Here is a 20,767-nt window from a genome sequence, read left to right as displayed (position 1 = left end):
AAAGAAGAAGTAAAGCTGTCACTGTTTGCAGATGACATGATACTATACATAGAGAATCCTAAAGATGCTACCAGAAAACTATTAGAGCTAATCAATGAATCTGGTAAAGTAGCAGGATACAAAATTAATGCACAGAAATCTCTGGCATTCCTATACACTACTGATGAAAAATCTGAAAGTGAAATCAAGAAAACACTCCCATTTACCACTGGAACAAAAAGAATAAAATATCTAGGAATAAACCTACCTAAGGAGACAAAAGACCTGTATGCAGAAAATTATAAGACACTGATGAAAGAAATTAAAGATGATACAAATAGATGGAGAGATATACCATGTTCCTGGATGGGAAGAATCAACATTGTGAAAATGACTCTACTACCCAAAGCAATCTACAGATTCAATGCAATCCCTATCAAACTACCACTGGTATTTTTCACAGAACTAGAACAAAAAATTTCACAATTTTTATGGAAACACAAAAGACCCCAAATAGCCAAAGCAATCTTGAGAACGAAAAACGGAGCTGGAGGAATCAGGCTCCCTGACTTCAGGCTATACTACAAAGCTACAGTAATCAAGACAGTATGGTACTGGCACAAAAACAGAAATATAGATCAATGGAATAGGATAGAAAGCCCAGAGATAAACCCAGGCACATATGGTCACCTTATCTTTGATAAAGGAGGCAGGAAGGTACAGTGGAGAAAGGTGCTGGGAAAACTGGACAGGTACATGTAAAAGTATGAGATTAGATCACTCCCTAACACCATACACAAAAATAACTCAAAATGGATTAAAGACCTAAATGTAAGGCCAGAAACTACCAAACTCTTAGAGGAAAACATAGGCAGAACACTCTATCACATAAATCACAGCAAGATCCTTTTTGACCCACCTCCTAGAGAAATGGAAATAAAAACAAAAATAAACAAATGGGACCTAATGAAACTTCAAAGTTTTTGCACAGCAAAGGAAACCATAAGACCAAAAGACAACCCTCAGAATGGGAGAAAATACTTGCAAATGAAGCAACTGACAAAGGATTAATCTCCAAAATTTACAAGCAGCTCATGCAGCTCAATAACAAAAAAAGAAACAATCCAATCCAAAAATGGGCAGAAAACCTAAATAGACATTTATCCAAAGAAGATATACAGACTGCCAACGAACACATGAAAGAATGCTCAACATCATTAATCATTAGAGAAATGCAAATCAAAACCAATGAGATATCATCTCACACCAGTCAGAATGGCCATCATCAAAAAATCTGGAAACAATAAATGCTGGAGAGGGTGTGGAGAAAAGGGAACCCTCTTGCACTGTTGGTGGGAATGTAAATTGATACAGTCACTATGGAGAACAGTATGGAGGTTCCTTAAAAAACTACAAATAGAACTACCATATGACCCAGCAAATCCACTACTGGGCATATACCCTGAGAAAACCATAATTCAGAAAGAGTCATGTACCAAAATGTTCATTGCAGCTCTATTTACAATAGCCTGGAGATGGAAACAACGTAAGTGTCCATCATCAGATGAATGGATAAAGAAGATGTGGCACATATATACAATGGAATATTACTCAGCCATAAAAAGAAACGAAATTGAGCTATTTGTAATGAGGTGGATAGACCTACAGTCTGTCATAGAGAGTGAAGTAAGTCAGAAAGAGAAAGACAAATACAGTATGCTAACACATATATATGGAATTTAAGAAAAAAAAATGTCACGAAGAGCCTAGGGGTAAGACAGGAATAAAGACACAGACCTACTAGAGAATGGACTTGAGGATATGGGGAGGGGGAAGGGTAAGCTGTGACAAAGCGAGAGAGAGGCATGGACATATATACACTACCAAACGTAAGGTAGATAGCTAGTGGGAAGCAGCCGCACAGCACAGGGAGATCAGCTTGGTGCTTTGTGTCCGCCTGGAGGGGTGGGATAGGGAGGGTGGGAGACGCATATTTATACATATGTATATGTATACATGATTCACTTTGTTATAAAGCAGAATCCAGCACACCATTGTAAAGCACTTATACTCCAATAAAGATGTAAAAAAAAATGTAATAGAAAAAGAGAAAATTAATACATGCCATTTGAGTTGTTTTGCCTGTTTTGAACCACTGAGTATTTACTAAACTTTGTAATAGCAAACATTTCTTGCATTCCTTCATTAAACTGTACCTAACAGTAAATGATTTTGCTAGTATTTTATTTTTGCATTTACAGTTACTTGCAATTGGCTGGAACACTCTATTGTTTTTGATACATCACCCACTATGATATTGCAGGGATATGCTAGATTAACGAAAAGACCCAAAAAGTATATGCTTTCCTTCACTGCATTCTGAAATGGCTAATATATCATGGAGATTGTTTATTTAAACATTTCTCAAAACTTATTCCCTAAAACTACTCGGGGCTAGAATCTTACCGAGACTTTGACAGTTTTAAGCATTTTTTTCTAGTCAACCCCCTCCCCCTCATTTCTGTTTAAAAATATTTTATTAAGACACCCAAATTTATTAACAGAGAACTGAACTTAATAGTCCTACAGTCATCTATCATATTCTCCTTATTTCTAACTATGTGAATAATTGATTTATGTTCTTTCCTTAAAATCTTAGCATTTCTTTAGAATCTTTCTCAGAAGTTCCTTGGAATCTTCAGCATTTTTATTTCAAAACAAAACAAAAGCCAAACATTACTTCTTTCTCCCACTTGTCTTAGCTCTATTGGTTCTTTAACAAACTTAAATTAATGCTTCAGTTTTCTTTTTCCAGTTTCACTGACAAATACTTGACATACATCAATGTATAAGTTTAAGGTGTCCAGCATGATGGGTTGATTTATATGTATTGTTAAATTAACACAGTAGGTTTAGTTAACTTCTATATCTCATATTCATACAGTAAAAATAAAAAGAAATTTCTCCTTGTGATGAGAACTCTTAGGATCTACTGTCTTGACAACTTTCCTATATATCATACAGCAGTGTTAACTACAATTATTTTCATTCTTTTCTTGATCGATAATGAAAGTATTTAAGATTATATGAATTTCCTTCCAAGTACTGCAATCCATAAGTTTAAGTATGTAATGTTTAACTGTTTTCTTTTGCAAAAAATCTGAATGCACATTAAGCAGGATTTAGGAAAAAACAGAAATGAAAAGGAAAACCAAGAGACCCACAATCCTATCATCTCAGTATAATAATTATAAACATTTTGTTGAAATCCTTCTGGATTTTTCTATGCTTTTATAAGTTAGTGAAATTATCCCTTTGCTAGCTGATATCACACTTATTGAAATATGAGTATTTCTCCATGTCAATCTATAGATACATTTCTAGAATTCCATCCTTATACATACTTGTCTAGGAACTTTCTGTTCCACTAATTTCTAGTTCTGAACTGGCTCAAACCACACTTCCTATTTTTATAGCTCTATAATCTGTTATTAGTTGACATGGTGAGGCCATCCTTTATATGAGTGAAGCCTTCTATTAAAAGAAAAAATGCAGCTCTCACACATCATTCTTTAAGTGATATTCACAATATTAAGAGTTTCCACTGAGGAACATTGCACAGCTCCATTTATTCAAGTCTTCAAGTATTCTCCTCACAGAGCACACAGAACAGGCCTAGGCTGATTTACCTCAGGTGACTTTTCTACCATGGCCTCCTTCCCAGGCCAGGTGGCTGAGTGATTCCAGTTCCTTTTCTCCAATTAGATTTGCAAAGGAAGCATTATTCCAGAAGCCACTTCACCTGGGCCTAAAGCTCTGTCTCCAGTTGCTACCTAGATTTAAAATCCCAACTTCTCCCCTTCTGTACCCCAATACCTAAATAAGGCTTATATCTAATACCAAGACTCCTCGGAGTGTCCCTGAGGCTTTTGGCCTTAAATTCATTTTATTTCTGGCACCTAGCTATTTCCCTTTCTTAATTTAAAGCTGGGTTTTATTTGTTATTTATTATCATATGAAACTGCTGATATTTGTCTATGACAATTATTCTGACAGTAATACTGCCATCATCCTTTTTATTTGTTATGTTCCTAACATGTCTTCGCCAGCTTTTTACTTTTAATCTGTGTCATTCTGTTTGGCTTAAAAAGCATATACTGACTCGAGTTTTTCTTTTTCTTTTTAACATAATCAATGTCATCACATCTGATAAATGTCACCCTATTTTTTTCACTGTATTTTATTATTTCTAATTTTATTTCCTTGATTTTTCTTTATTATTATATTTTACTGTATGAAGTATATAGCATACATCTTGGGAACTGTTTGTCTGGCTTATACATGTCTTTTCCTGGTAATTTCCTCTTACCTCAACATGCCTATAAATACAACTGATGTATTCCTTTAGTACCCTCTCACAAATATGGCCACAGCTGACTGACCCACAGGGATACCCAACTGAAGCCCAGACAATGGCTTTCTTCTTGGGACTTTTGGACTCTGGCCCCAAAAGCTGAAGCCAGAATTAGTTCAACTTAAAACTCAAGCTTTTAGTAGCCATGTTTCCTGATATGTGGAAAAGCTGTTCTGTGGCTAGAGAAAATGAAGCTAGCTAGAAGAAGAATTTAAAAAATAGATGGGGAGAAAGTGTTGGTCATGTTTGAGTCCCTGGTTTCTAATGTTCTTTAAGTCCACCCGTATATCTGCCTTTCTGTTCTTGGTTGTTCGATCCTCCCTTGCATGTTTGTAAACCAAAAAGATTCTTTGCCAAAGCTAGTTCAGACTGGGAATGTCTATCACTTATAGCTAAGTTTTTATTAACTGCTCTTTGTTTTCTAAGTTTTTATTAAATAAATCCAGTACCATAAAGATGCAAAATGACTTTATTCTACCAAATGGCTAATATATATTTAAAAATATATAAACACATAAGTACATATGCACACACATCCCTGAATACATTTTCTATGTCAAAAATGAGATTCTGTATGAAAGGAAGTTCATGTACATTATATCTTCACTTTAAGAGTTACATTTGGCATAGTTTTTCAGCTTTATATTTAGTTTTCATACAAAGATGCCTGCTTTATTGAGTTAAAAACATTCTAGGTGATGAAATGATGGATCTTACGTTTTTTGTTTTTCCTTAGAAAAGTATGTGAGTGAGCTCTTGCTTTTTTCTCCCTTCTACTGCCCTCACATCTATGAGGTCATGCACTGCTGCATTTATGTTCAAATAACCACATTACCTAGAAATTCCCTTGAGTGAAAAATATTCTATGTAGAAATGAAAAATGAGAGATTTTTAACTTCATATATTGGGAAGGTATACAGTGGGAAATACATTTCTAGAACAAGAAGCAAATTCAAACACTGAAAGATGGAAAAAAGTGACATACTAAAATACTGTACATATTTATTTTCACAAATAGACCTTCCACAGCAAACACTAGATTTAAAATTTTTATCCTCCTTACCCACAGTATCCCTGAACATACATTTCAAAATTAAATACATTTTGGTTAGTTGAGTAGGAGAGTGCAAATTGCCTCTGGAAAACTTAGCGTCAAAGATAGATACCGAGTTTTCCTTAAACTTTAATCATCTCTGAAATGTGAACTCCGTAGAGGGAAGAGACAACCTATTATTCATAATTCAAACGCCAATGCTACATATCATGTGTGGCACATAGTTGGTATGTAGATGTTTCAATAAACGTATCTAGGAAAGTCTCCATGATTATTCATCTAAAATATAAATTAGAAGACACGGCAGCAATCTCTTTCTAACTCTTAACCTAATAAAATTAAACCTCATCTTAGTAATTTATAATTCCTTCTTTCCCTAAGACAATCAGTGATTCCCCACCTTCACTGCATTTTCTGTACTACTTGGTGAGCTTTAAAAAATCCTAATGCCCAGAATATATCCCATACAAACAAAAACAAAAAAACCCCAAAACCCCCAAACAAGCAAAAACCACCACAGAATATTTGGAATGAAAGGCAGGAGTCCAAGATCCTCAGGTGATTCTAATGTGCAAAGTTTGAAAACTTTCTAGTAACATCTAGAGCACGAAAAGAATGAAAGACTTTCTCCTCTTCTCAATCTAGCTTGTCATTCATTCAGAATTTGGGGTACATTAAGCCTAGCAGACCTCAGTATCATCTCATTAACAATAAAGTGGGGTCTATCTGTTATCTGGAATACTTCTATCACTAATTTATCAGCACAAGTTTGCTGCAGATTAAGGGGGGGGGACATTGGGGGACCCAAATCACTAGTACACATCTTTAATTTCCCTAGTATTTTTCTGTCTTTGTAGTTCTCTACCCTTGTGACTATTCCCACTAATTTTAGCTCACTATTTAAACAGTGCTATTTTCCAAAACCCTTTCCCTCTCTACTTTCTTTCCAGAGAGCCCCCTCTACACACATATAGCTTCATTTACTACCGTATCCCTGTTCATGCCTGAGTTCATTAGTGCAGAGTTCTTTTACACTTCACTTTTATTTTCATTTGCTTACTATTTCATCTCCACCTAACTCATAGGCATCTCAAATTTGATACAGCCAAAATTATATTATCTTTCCTTGAAATGTTCTAGCTTTCCTGTAATTTGTCCTAATCACACTACCATTCTCCATAATAGAAATTTTGGACTTCTTCTTCACTGCCCACCAAACTATCCATAAATCTCTCCTTAATCAGTCTCCTGTTCTCTATCTCAACTGGCATTGCTTCAGTTTAGACTAATTTCTGACCTAAATTTCAGTTCAACATTTATAGAGCACATATGATGGGTAAGGCACTCTGCAAGATGAAGAAGAGAACATAAAAATAATTAGGATAGTCCTTGCTTTCAAGGAGCTATTGTCTAGTTTCTGGAGAGAGATACTACTATCTACTCTTCCCACACCTGGTGAAAAATATTTACATCAACAAAACATGACTCTGTATGTACTCAGAGTCTTTACTATGTTGGTGCTCAAAGCATGGGGCATGGCCCCGTGGGGAGGTGTGGCTCATCACCAGGGTCTGTGAGATCAACACTATTTTCATTACACTACTAAGATTTTATTTACTCTTTTCACTGTGTTGACATTTGCAAAGATGATGCAAGAGCAATGTTGGGTAGAACTACTAATTTTAGCACAAATCAAAGAACTGGCACTAAACAATAATTTTGGCATTGTATTTGCCACAGCCACACTCAGTAAGAAAAAACAAAGCTGCTTGTTTGTTGGCCTCGATGAAGCAGTAAAAATCATTAAATCTCAAGACTTGAGTACACATCTACTTAATACTGTGTGACAAAATGGGAAGGACACATCTGTAAAGTACGTAACAAAGGACAATGGTCTTGATGCACAAATGTTTGACTTGTGAACTGAACAAAAAACAATTCCTTCAAAAGAACACCCTTTTTATTTGAAAGAACTTTTGTTAGACTACGACTATTCAGACTTAAGGTATTTAGTCATTTTCCTAATGAGCTTGTCCTGATTCTCAAATGACATGGGCCTTCAAAGAGCTGACAGTAATTGCTGCCAATGATAAAATTCAAGTGAAAGTTAAAATTCTAAAAAAAAAAAAGTTATCTGTTTTGTGAGCTTTATAGTTTCCCAATATAAAGGTTTTCTTCTATTGAGATCAAGTGATATTAACAAACGTAATCTTTTTGATATTGTATAAAGAAATGTCAAATTTTACAAGTGTGTATAAGTCAATACAATTAACAAGTCATGCATGGGTAAAAGAGCCATTCAAAGTTCAAAACAAACCAATGCATTTCAGTGGAATAGCACTCAAAAAAAAAAAAAAAAAGTTTACAGGCTTGAACCTTGACTAACTTCTGGGAATTGGCTTTGGGAATGTTCTCTATGTTACTAACCGATAAGGTCGTTTTGTATGACTAGGGCACTGAATCCTGCTGCAGAAGTCTGCCTAGATTGTGTAAACAATATGTTTTATGGTGAATATCTTGACTGGCTGAGCAGGCACAAAGTGTCTGTGTGACCAATCCCAAATAAAAGCCCTTGTCTCTGAGCCTAGTTATGCAGTTTATTACTGGAGGAAGAAGTGTGTTTTATGTGATCACAAGAAAAAACTTTGGAAGCCTGAATCTGGATTTCTCCAGATTCCACTGCAATAAACCACAGGTGTAATTACAACTGCTTCTGAATCTTAAATCCTTCTAGTTAATATGCAACCACGTAGGTGGTTCTGAGGTCCCAGATTATGAAAAACTCAGTAATGTTTCCATAATCCACACTGCAGCTAAATTTTAAGAAACTGTATTTGCCAAGCTGTGATGTAGTGTCAAAGAATAGCCACAAATTGTTGGAAAGGCTATTAAAATTTACTCATTTTCCAACTGCATATCTGTGTAAGGCCAGATTTTCTTTCCCACATACTTCAATCAGAACAATTTATCATCACAAGTGGAATGCAAAAGTAGATATGAGAGTTAAGCTGTCTTCTATTAAGCCAGAAATAAGAGATTTACACAGTGTAAAATAAAACAATGCCACTCTTTATAGTATGTTTTTTAAATTTGGAAAAATATTCTTTACTGAAATACTTATGTACACATGTAATGGGTTTCCTGGCCCCCCAAAAATTGAGAACCAATGCTTTAGAAGAACAGATGGGCAGTAAATTGTTATCAATACCTAACACAATAGCTATAACTTGACTATAACACTGGTCCCAATAACACTGAGTGTTCCAACACAAATTTGTAATAGATACGCCAAGAAGTTTTTTCTCTCAGCTCTTAGGGGGATCAAGAGTAGCTTGGGACAGTAAAAGACCCCAGATTAGTTGCCACCAACCCCACCAGTTTATCTCAGTGTGCTATATATGTATTACTATTTTATTGTCCATATGTACTATGGTATGTGAAGGTTGGAAAGCACTGGCCTAGTAGAACCACCTTGTAGCTACTTACCTTGTTTCAAACATCCAAGCCATTCTTCACATTACTATCATGTGAAATGTACTGAACAAGTGACATGACCTATAGGTTATACTGAAAATCTTTGGAATGATGTTACCATTATTTTAAAGGACTCTCTAGAAACATTAGTACATTTTTTGATGTCAGTAATAATTTCGAATTTCTTGTTCATTTCTTTTCTAACTGAAGTTCAAAATTAATATGAGAATTACAAGAAGCACAGTTTATCTCGTTCCATGGCATTAGTCAAATTATATTTTCAAAGTCATTTTCCGATAGTGAAGTGAAATGGTAATTTATCAATGAAAATGTTAAACCATAACTAAACTAAAAAAAACAAGTTTTTCCCCCTAAAGTATTAGTGAGAAAAAAACATTTACTAAGTATAAAAGAAAAAGTTTATCATGGCAAGTATCTATTCAAAATAAGCCTTCATTCATTCAGTAAATATTTGAGGGTTCACTGAACAAATCAGGGAAAAAGTGGGAAGAGAAAATGGTTTTGATACTGCATATGTTAAAGTAATCATCTTTGAGATTTTCTTCATCAGTTAATTTTGAATATACCTACCTTATACAGTTTTCCTGAGAGGATGAAATGAAATGTATTTGCTATGTCTGAAATGTTACTGCATTTCATTCCTTTCATTCTTTTTTTAAAGTTGTGTTTAATCAGTAGTGTGGCAATTATATTTACTAATGATTTTCTAGATAAAAGAAGTGTTATATTTTAGCCACATATGGGTTAAACAGCTGTTTGTAAATTAGTTTAGGAACGCTTTTGTTTCAATTGGGAAATGCATTGCAAATATCTTAAAAATCAATCTCAGAATAACACTGGTTTGTAAACTGTGTACTGGCTGTATAATAAAATACTAGGTAGGTAACGATATCTAAGTATAGTTACCAATGTAAATCCTAGCCTGTAATGGGACATTAAAAGTGTTTGCTGAAATAAATTTAACACGAGGCCTTTAAAAATTTCTTTTAAGTGTCTTTTAAGAATTTCAATAGGTGATACTCAATTTACTAACTAGAAATATCTTATTCATAAGATACTGTATCTCAAAGATGATGATAAAGAAAATACTGATTAATTTAACAGTTAATAAAACAATTGATAAAGTGCTACTCATCAGAATACAGCAGCTAAAGACTGGCAATTCAGAAAAATAACAAAAGTTGTGTAACTTTCAAACAACATAGGTTAAAAAAGCAAAACACAAATAACTGAAGCCCACAGTGGAGCAAAAATCAGTTAAATTTTAGTAATGATTTCTTTTAAAAAAATAAGCACACACAAAAACATGCAAGAGTTCTAGCAGGAACATAAGGTCTAAGAATTAGATACTAATCCTATCACGATTTTTCATCTAGTTTTGATCTTTACGTTGATCTTTATGTCGATCTAAAGACTTTTTTTAAAGTTCAGAGAAAAGCAAATTACTAAAGAATCCATGAATAAGAAAAATTAAATGGGGCAGATTTATTCACAAAGCAAAGGTTAGCAAGTGTTTAACCTAGTGTGTTAGCAATAAAGCTAAATTCTGCCTGTGAGTAATTTGTGGTTTTCAGGAAAATGAGAAAGGGCAGAAAAAAGGAGAGGAAGAAGAAAGTAAACGAGAAAAAATAATGTGGAAGACAGTAAATAAGCTTCTTTTATTCCTTCAGAACATGGTGTTATGAACTGTGTAGCAATGCCCCAAGATAATCATTATGATCCATTATACTTTTACAGCGTTTCTATCAATCCAATGATACCTACTTTCAGTATAGGATGGATAGACACAGAAACCACCACCCCTCGCCCCAGACAAAAAAGTAAAGGCTATGAGGTATGACCAAAGGACCAAGAGAGTTCAGAAGAGACATCTGAAGACAGCGAAGAGAGGTATGTGTTGAGGAAGCTGGTAGAAAAGAAGACTGCTATGAAGAAATAATATACAATCCAGGCTTTAGAGAAAAGAGTATAATTTTCACCGTGGCTGGTGTGGTAGGCAAAACAGACACTCAAAGATGCCTATGTCCTAATCCTAGAATCCCTGAAAACCTGTTATATGGTAAAAAGCATTTTGGGAGATGTAATTAAAGCTATGGACCTTACAGATAGGGAAATTATACCTGATTATTTGACTGGGCTCAATCTAACTAAAATACATGAACCCTTAAAAGCTGACAATTTTCTCTGGCTGTAATTAGAAAGAAGCAGTGGGAGAAGTCAGAGAAATTTGAAGCATGAGAGAGACATGACCCACCATTCCTGTAGGGGACCATAAGAAAAGCACGAGAATGCAGACAGATTCTAGGAGCAAAGACTGGTGCTGACTGAAGGTCGGCAAGACAATGGAACCTCAGTTCTACAACCACAGGGAACTGAATTTGGCCAAGAATCTGAATGAGTTAGCAACAGGTTCTTTCCTAGACTCTCCAGTAAGGAATGCAGTCCAGTCAACACTGTGATTTCAGGAGCCTAAATAGAGTACCCTGCTAGTCCTACAGATAATACATTTTGGTTATTTAAGACTGCGAAGTTTGTAGTAATTTGTTAAGGCAGCAAGAAAACTAATACAGATGGCAAGTTTCAGGAACAACTATATTTCAAAGCAGCCAAAGCAAAGGATGTGTGGGTAAGGAAGAATGGAAGAGTGGCTAGGGATGAAGCTGGTAAAGCAGGTAGAGCCTAAGTTATAGAAAATCTACGACTTCATTATTTAAGCCATGGAGAGGTGTTGAAACTTTTCTTTACAGTGGGAGAGATGAGTAACAGCAAATGGCAGCAATGTTGTTAACTGGGGATGAGAGGGAGACCAAGGCAGAGAAATTGGTTAAAAGTGTATTACAATTATCTATGCAATAGATGATGAGAGCCTGAACCAAACCAATGAGAATGAAGAGACAGAGAAAACCTGCAAGTTTTGGGGATATTTCAGAAGCAAAACACAAGTCTTGGTTCCTGAGTGATGCTGGAAATGACAGAACAGTCCTAGATGACTCAAAGTTACATAGTCTTGATGATCAGGATGATGTCTAATAATCAAGGAACAAAAGAAAGGCATTATATTTTGAGGAGGTTAAAAACAGGAAGGGGGGGCTTCCCTGGCGGCACAGTGGTTGAGAGTCCGCCTGCCGATGCAGGGGACACGGGTTCGTGCCCCGGTCTGGGAAGATCCCACATGCCGCGGAGCAGCTGGGCCCGTGAGCCATGGCCGCTGAGCCTGCGCGTCCGGAGCCTGTGCTCCACAATGGGAGAGGCCACAGCAGTGGGAGGCCCGTGTACTGCCAAAAAAAAAAAAAATTAAAAACAGGAAGGGGGAAGTATACTCTCCTCCTCTAATTTTACAATAAACGGAAGACACAATTAAGAGTTTTTAAGCAGTGAATAAACACACAAAAGAAACCTCCATTTTGTTAGGCTCTATTACCTCTGCTGTTGCTTTCTGGATAGGCAAATGTAGGCTTATTTGGGGAACGTCGCAGATCACTATTAAGGAAAGGCTTATCAGGTGGATATATTACATATGAAGATGAGCAATCGTGACCCATATTTCCATTAGACTTTGATGGTTCTGCTAAGATGTTCTGAAAAATAAAAATACAGAAATTACCTTTCAAAATTTTAAACCACAAATAGCATGTGTATATATACATATGTTCCACTGATGGAGGCAAAAACTAAAGTCCATTGACCAAACACAACAGAATTCAATCATTACTTGAAAATAATAAAACTTTTAAAGCATTTCATATGTCTAAATGTAGCCATATGCCAAATACTATAAAAAGGAAATAATGTTCACACAACTTGAATACAAATGCTGCAGAGATACTTAAATATGGTACTCACAATGAATATTGTGAGTATAGTTTAATTAATTCGTTTATTATAAAATAAATTAATTAGTCTAATTTATTAATATAGTTTATTTTAAAAATATGTACCGTAAGATATATATTCAGAAAAGTAAATATTATCTTTTTACAGTATCAGAAACTGCTAGAAAATGACTAGCTAGAAACTGCTAGAAAATGACTAGAAAGAAAATAAGGCATATTCCTTGTCTCAAAAATTTTACATTTAGTTAGGGGGAAAAAAGGAAGAAGCCATTAGAAAACATTAAAGCTTATCGAACACATAAATATAAAACTTTATTTCCACACATACACCATTCTGCATTTGTCATACTGTTCAATTTGGGATTACATTCCACATGATAATTTTCAGTGCAGGGGATGCTAACTGTTTTGCTTTTTGTAGGTGACTTCCTTTTGGTAGAAAGACCTAGAGTGGGAAAAGCTCAGGTGGAAGATATGACTGCTAGCTGCTCAAAACTCTCAGACATCCATTTTTCTTATTCAAATAGCCACAGTAAACTAGGTTCTCAACTCTTACCTTTGGGGAACTATATAGTACCAGAATATATACCAGAATAGTACCAGAATATATCTGACTATAAAGTACCAGAATAACCTGTGTCCAGAAAACTAAAAAGGAACAATGAATATTTACAATACAGTAAACCGCCTCCTGGAATAAAACGCCATCAAAAACCATATTGTATCTAAATCTTATTAAAAATTGAAGACTATATTTCCATGTTAAAAACCATGCAATTTTCCAGTTGATTTAAGAAAGCAAATACAAAACATACACTATGGCTGTGAAAACTAAAAGAGCTTGGAAAGGGTAGGAGTAAGTCTCAAAAGCAGTACTTAAATCCATGCTACTCTACTGTGAAACGTGTGTTCACATGCAACAAGGACTAATAGTTGGCATTTTTTCAACTTTTGGGAAAACTGACATCAAGTTTTGGAGGTGGCTAGAAAATAGGGTGTTTTTCAATTCTTAAAATATATAATACTGCCAAAGCTCTTGCAAAACACCATGCATAATCAACCATATAGCTTAACTTTAAATATTGTTCTTCACAGAGTACCTCATGTCTCCATACAACCTACTAGAATCCTATCATTTAACAACTACCATTCAAAGAACAATGGTTAGGGAGCATTTAACATATCTATGAACATAAACCATGAGCAAATTCACTTATGATTTTCAAAAGGAATTGTATTAGTATTAGCAAACACTGCACAGATATTAACAGAAGGATTATGCATAAATAATTTACCAAAACCCAAAAGAAAAAAAAACAAAACACCCAATCAAGAAATAAGAACAAACCATCTTTGCTAAATTCATTGCCTGCTAGCTCTCGTAAAATGAACAGTTCAATATTTGTCTTTCAACAAAATTTGTTACGTATACATCATCAAAATACTGCTTGGGTCAGTTGACAAATTAAGAAAAGTCTTAATATAAAAATGCAAGTTATAATGAGACTTTTTTTTTGAACAGTAATTCTAAATATATTCCATTTTCTAAGTCAGTCACCTCATTTTGAATGTCAGGGTTTAAGCAATGAAAGCCATTGTTAACTATAAATGTTTTGGATCAATGTCCTCATTTGCTGCCAGAAATCTGAAGCAAAGAACAGGAACAATACATAAATCAACCCAAAGCAAAAGGAAGAAAGAAAACAAAATGGCTTTATAAAAATTATTTACAAGAACTATTTTGAAATAAAATTAAACCAAGAAATAAGAAACTGATAACTCAATTAAGTACACATAGTGTCTATTAAAAATTGTAGAGGATAAAATGTGGTACCTACATATGATATTATTCAGCCTTAAAAAGGACGGAAATCCCACCATGTGCTACATAATGGATGAACCTTGAGGATATTATGCTTAGTGAAATAAGCCTGTCACAAAAAGACAAATATTTTATGATTCCACTTACACGAGGTAAAGTAGTTAAATTCATAGAAACAAAGTAGAAATATGGTGGTTACCAGGGGCTGGGGGGAGGTTGCAAAGGGGAGTTGTTTAATAGAGTTTCCGTTTTGCAAGATGAAAAAGTTCTGGAGATCTGTTTCACAACAATGTGAATATGTTTAATACTACTGAACTGTACATTTAAAAATGGTTAAGATGATAAAGTACTAGGTAAACAACTAAAGATAATAAGAAAATAGTGAGTTGTCACACCAACCTGACCTCCAGTAGAATCAGGGCAATCATATTCTATGTGATTAACTGAAAAATTAACTAGCTTTCAAAAGAGAACCCACAAACCTACTTGCATCTATTCTCACACACATAACACAGGGAATGAGCTTTGTATAATAGACCTATCTCCACTTACCTACTCAGTCTTGGTTGTCCTTTCTAAAGGACATGGTATCCCTCCAGATGCCATCTATTTCTCCCTCCCTACTAGACCTTGCACACTGCCATTTGGAAAGAAAGGAAGGGAGGGAAGGAAAGAAAGGGAGAGAAAGAGGGAGGGAGGAAGGGAGAAAGGAGAGAAAGGAAGGAGGAAAGGAAGGGAGGGAAGAGACAGCAGGGAACAGAGAAAGCGGAGGGAGGTGAGGAAGGAAGGAAAGACAGACTTTTCTGAACTTTAGGGACTCCTCTCCAGCTCCTGTCTCATTTCTCAGCTTTTATAACAAAGTCCCTCAAAATACTTGTTTGTAATTGCTGCCACTTCTTAATCACCTTCCCTTTTAATCCCCTCCAGACTTCAATCCTCACCAATTCAGAGAAACAGCTCTTCAAGTTCACCAGTGACTTTTACAGGGCTGAACTCAGTGACCTCCCAGAAGCATGTGATACAGCAGATCACTTCATCCCAATACTTCCTTCAGTGGATGGAACACCACAATCGGATTTTCCTTCTAACACCCAGGCGTCTCCCTCAGAATCTCCTGGGCTCTCTCTCCTTCCTCTTTCTAAATGCTGGAGGTTCCCTAAAGCTTAGTCCTTCCTCCTCTTGTCTTCATCTACATGGATACCTTTGATGATCTCATCAACTCTCAGGGCTTTCAAAAAGCCTCTATCTGCTGATAACTTTCAAGTTTAAATATGTTATATATAGCTCTCCCTCTTGAAATTCTATATTCAAATCAACCTTCCTACTCGCTGTCTCCACTTGGATGTCAATATGAGGACCCCAAACTTAACATGTCTATAACCAAATTCTTGAATCTATTTCCCAAACCAACTCCTCAAAGCATACCACAATAATTGGCACCACCACCTACCCAGCTGCTCAGGCCAAAACCCTTGCACGAGTCATTTCTCACACACATCTTACATCCAATCTTTCAGTATACCTGGCTGGGTCTCTGTCTTTACCATATATACAGAAAGTCTTCAACTTCTCATCAATTCCACTAATTCCCTGCTTGACACCACTGTGATCTTTTTGTCTGGACTACCATAATAGCCTCCTAACCACTTCTGTCGAGGTCCCCCAGTCTGTTCTCCAAACAGTAGGTGTTATGATTCTTTAATAATTCAAGTAATGCCCCTAATCAGAACCTTCCAATGGCTTTCCATCCCAGAATAAAAACCAAAATTCTTACCATGATCCCACATTAACTGACCCCAGGCTAACCCTGACCTCATCCCTTACCAGTCTCTCTCCACCCCACCCCCATATTTTCCAGCCATACTGACCAACTTTTGGATTTCTAAAATGCACAGTACACTGTTCTCATTTGCTGTATTTACTCTGCCTGGAATGCTCCCTTCCTCCCACTACTCAGTTATCTACTCAAAAGTTTGTCAGTGAGGTTTTCCCTAACTACCCTATCTAAAGTAGCACCTTTTGTCACTCTATCTCCTTACCCTTTTAAGAAACACTATTTCTACCTGATATATTTATCATCTCTATGCCCCGTGGAAAAATTAAAAATATATTTAGTTTTTGTCCCTGAAAGAGGTTTAAAAACTCTCAGAATTTTTAGTGATAGAAGTGTCTTTGTTATGGTAATAGTGGGGGCCCTGGATAGCTTTAGGATGAGCTCAGATAGCCAGAAAAACCTACCAGGCGATTAGAGGGTTAGAAATTTCAGTCCCACCCCGTGCCCTCAAGAGAAGGAAGAGGGGCTAGAGATTGAGCTCACTCACCAATGGCTAATGATTTAGTCAATCCTACCCACATAATGAAACCTCCCTAAAAAACTCTTTGTTCAATGAGGTCCCAGGAGTGTCCAGATTGGTCATGGAAGTCCCTTTACATCTTACCCTGTGTGTCTCTTCCATTTGGTGGTTCTGGAGTTGTATTCTTTATAAGAAAAAGTTTAATAAAAGTTTTAATTGTAAGTGTAGCGTTTTCCTGAGTTCTGTGAGTCACTGTAGCAAATTACTGAACGTGGCGGGGGAAGAGTCAGAACTCCTTAATCTACCGTTGGCTGGGCAGAAGTACAGCTTCCTTGGGGACATCTGGGACTTGCAGGTGGCAACTGAAATGGGGGCAGTCTTGTGGGACCTAGTGTCTTAACCTGTGGTGTTTGCACTATCTCTAGGTAGTGTCAGAATTGAATTGTAGGACACCCAGTTGGCATGGAAAAATTGCATGTTGGAAGAATACAGTCACCCCATTAAGGGTTTAAGTTCCAAAAAGACAATAAATATGTTTAATATATCTGTTGAACGAATTAATTATATAAATATGTTACAAAACAGGAAAACTGCATAATGCTTATAAAACTGAATAATCCTATTCAATAAAGTTACTATAATCTCTTAGAAGACAAAAGCTTTTGGTTTCTTTTGTACCAAATAATAGCACAAATGTCATAGGGAGGCTGTGTAGAAAGAGTTAACATCGCAGACTCAAGGTCTGCCAGCAAGGTTAGTTCTTGGCTGGTATTTCGGAACTTGAATTTTGGGAAGGTTCCAAATATTGTCACCATTAGAGTTAGGGGTCCCCAAGACCATCCTCGGGTTCAATGATTTGCTTGAAGAACTGACAAAACTCAGCACAGAGTTATACTTACAGCTATGATTTCTTACAACAAAAGGATACAAAGCAAAATCAGAAAAGGGAGAAGCTACAAGAGATCAGGCACAAGCTTTGAAAATTCCTCTCCAGGTAGAGTCATACAGGATGTGCTTAATTCCTCGAGCAACTAATAGAGACAGCTGTGTCAAGTGGCGTCTACTAAGGAAGCTCTTTAGACTCAGTGGCCAAGGTTTTTATTTGAGGCTGGTTATATTCCTGACTCCCAGAAGGAAAACAGGTGTTCAACATTGTTTGCATAAACAGTTTAAGCACAATAAGCCACTCTTTCCTGATTTATGTTAAAGTTCTAGATCTGTGTAGGAAACTGTTTACCACTCAAGTTCACAGATGCCAATGAAGAGCTAACCTTGCAAACAGCCCTTTCTAAAAATAACAAGTCATCTGGAATTATGGAAGATTTCAAGAGAGAATTATTTTCTGTCTTCAATGCCATATGCATCCAATCATGGTACCTGAGAACTATGGAAGGGCAAAGGATCCTTTAAGCATACTGTTTATGCTATCTTCTCTCATATTAATACTAAAAACAATCCATAAACCTCAAACTCACCTTGCACTTTACAACCTACACTTTCATTATCTGGGTTGATCTTCACAACATTCCTGACAAGTAAGCAAGTAAGAAAGTATCTCCACTTTATAGTTCAGGAAAATATACTTGGATTTATTTTCAGAACAATGAACATGGTATCTTAGATTTGTTAGCACATTGTTTTCTCTAAGCACACTCATATTCTCCTTTAATTATCACAAGAACCCTATGAAGCAAGCATAGCAAATATTACTGTCCCCATTTTGTAGGTGAAAAAAGAGGCTAAGAAAACATAAACCATTTGCTTCAGGTTTCACAGCTACTAAGGAGCCCAAGTCCAGCTCCTAATCCAGTCCTCTTTCCAAATATTTTTCTGACTAAAATGATATGATTCTAGGAAAAACTTTCAGGATCAAAGGCAAAATGTTTAACCTGACCACTTTCTTTCCTGGTAGCTTTAGTTGTTAGGGCAAACATCCTACTTAGGAACACTTATAACTCAAATATTTATTATTTATTTATTTATTTATTTATATTTTAAAAAGACTATTGATTGATTGATTGAGGCATGCAAGCTCTTCGTTGTGGTGCCTGGGCTTCTCTCTACCTGTGGCATGCGGGTTTTCTCTTTTTCTCTCTCTAGTTTGGCGCATGGGCTCCAGGGTGTGTGGGCTCCGTAGTCTGCGGCACCCAGGCTCTCTCCTTGAGGCACGTGAGCTCAGCAGTTGTGGCGCGTGGCCTCAGCTGCCCCACAGCATGTGGGATCTTAGTTCCCCGACCAGGGATCAAACCCATGTCCCCTGCATTGGAAGGCAGATTCTTTACCACTGGACTACCAAGGAAGTCCCCTCAAATATTTATTAAACGTCTCTGTGTGTGACACTGTGTTAAGTGTGAAGGATGATAAAAAATGTACTATTACTTGCCTTCTTTTCAAATGTAATGTGCAACACAGCTGGAAGAAATAAAAATCAGGTACATAAAAATTTAAATACCATTTAGCAGACCATACACAAATACATAGAAAAGATAAAGCAGTATGACCAACGCGGGGTTATTCCAGGAATCTAAAACTGTGTGAACATTAGGAACATCTTTTGATGCAATCCATCCCATTAAAGTGAAAATCCATATGAGCAACAAATGCAAAAGAGTAGTCAATAAAATTTAATATCTAGCCATTATTAAATAACTTTTTTCTTATGGTAATTAGAAAATTTAACAAAAAAATGGCAACATATTTAATGGTGCAAAATTTAAAACATCCCTTTAAAATTCAGGAACAAGGCAAAGATTATCTACAAGACAACTTCTTGTCAATGTTGTGCTGTTATTTCCTAGCCTGCACATTAAGATAATGAAAAGAAATAACAGATGTTAAAACTGTAAAGGAAGAATCCAAACTTCACTTATTATGACTGTCTCAACAGAGAATACCAAGAACCCTCAATTATTAGAACTGGAGTTTAGGAAAGTTGCTGAGTAAAATTAATATGCAATAATCAATAATAATTCTATATACTAGTTAGAAAATGCAACTTATGAAAACATATAAAAAATAAAGTAGCTAGAAATAAATTTAATAAATATACAAGACCTGAAACTATAAAACTTTACTGAAAAATGTTCAAATAAATGTTACTCCAAAAAACTGGAATAACATGTTCAGATAGCTCAATATCCTAAAGATATCAGTTACTCCCAAAATGAACTAGAAATTCAAATCAATTTCAATCAAAATTCCAATACGAGATTCTAGAATTTCTACTGAAGAACAGCAGAGGACCAAGAATAGCTACCATTTCTTCTGAGGAACAAGGAAGATAGTTGGCCTCTCAGACCAAAAAAAAAAAAGGAAAGCATTAAGACAACGAGTATAGAAAAATACAACAGTGGAACAAAGAGCCCAGTAACATGTTCATACACATATGGAAATTAATATACTTACAGCTGGAACTGTAAACCACTGAGGAAAGGATGAGTTTAAACAATGCTGAAATGCATATCATAAATAAAACATCCCTACCTCATAAGCACACAAATTAATTTCAAGCAAATAAAAGACAATAGGCCCCAACTTTAAAATCTGTAGAGAAAAATATAGAATATCATTAAGGCCTTGGCTATAAGGAAGAATTTAGCCAAAAAGCAATAATCATTAAAGAAAGAATTACATTAAAATAAAGAACTCTTGCTAATCAAAACATATCATAAAAAAACAAGCCAAAGAGCATTAGAAGACTCCTAATAGTTGACTCAGAATATGAAAAGAATGACTATAAATCAGTTAAAAAAAAAAAAGACAAACCAATTGAAAAAGGCAAAAGATACTAAGAGGCATTTCACAGAACAAGAACAAAACACACAAAAGACTAGTAAAATTATGAAAAAAAAAGTGTATCTTCATCAATGATCAGAG

At 35.7% G+C, this 20,767-nt stretch overlaps 1 protein-coding gene across 4 annotated transcripts in view; it reads right to left on the bottom strand.

Annotated features, from left to right (window-relative positions):
• CEP57 (centrosomal protein 57) overlaps nucleotides 1-20,767 on the bottom strand; it is a 52,100-nt gene that overhangs the window by 27,120 nt on the left and 4,213 nt on the right. For all 4 annotated transcript variants that reach the window (XR_003428904.1, XM_027087811.1, XM_027087809.1 and 1 more), the window contains exon 2: nucleotides 12,364-12,520. Coding sequence is in view for 3 of the 4 variants with exons in the window: in XM_027087811.1 (XP_026943612.1) it covers nucleotides 12,364-12,520 (157 nt within the window). In the remaining variant the exon portion in view is untranslated. The remainder of the gene's footprint in view (nucleotides 1-12,363; nucleotides 12,521-20,767) is intronic.

Source organism: Aethalodelphis obliquidens, unplaced genomic scaffold, assembly GCF_003676395.1.
Source record: "Aethalodelphis obliquidens isolate GAN/ISIS:26980383/991018 unplaced genomic scaffold, ASM367639v1 scaffold60, whole genome shotgun sequence".
NCBI lineage: Eukaryota > Metazoa > Chordata > Mammalia > Artiodactyla > Delphinidae > Aethalodelphis > Aethalodelphis obliquidens.
The sequence above is the reverse complement of the archived record's forward strand: the minus strand, read 5'-3'. Positions and strand labels throughout refer to the sequence as shown.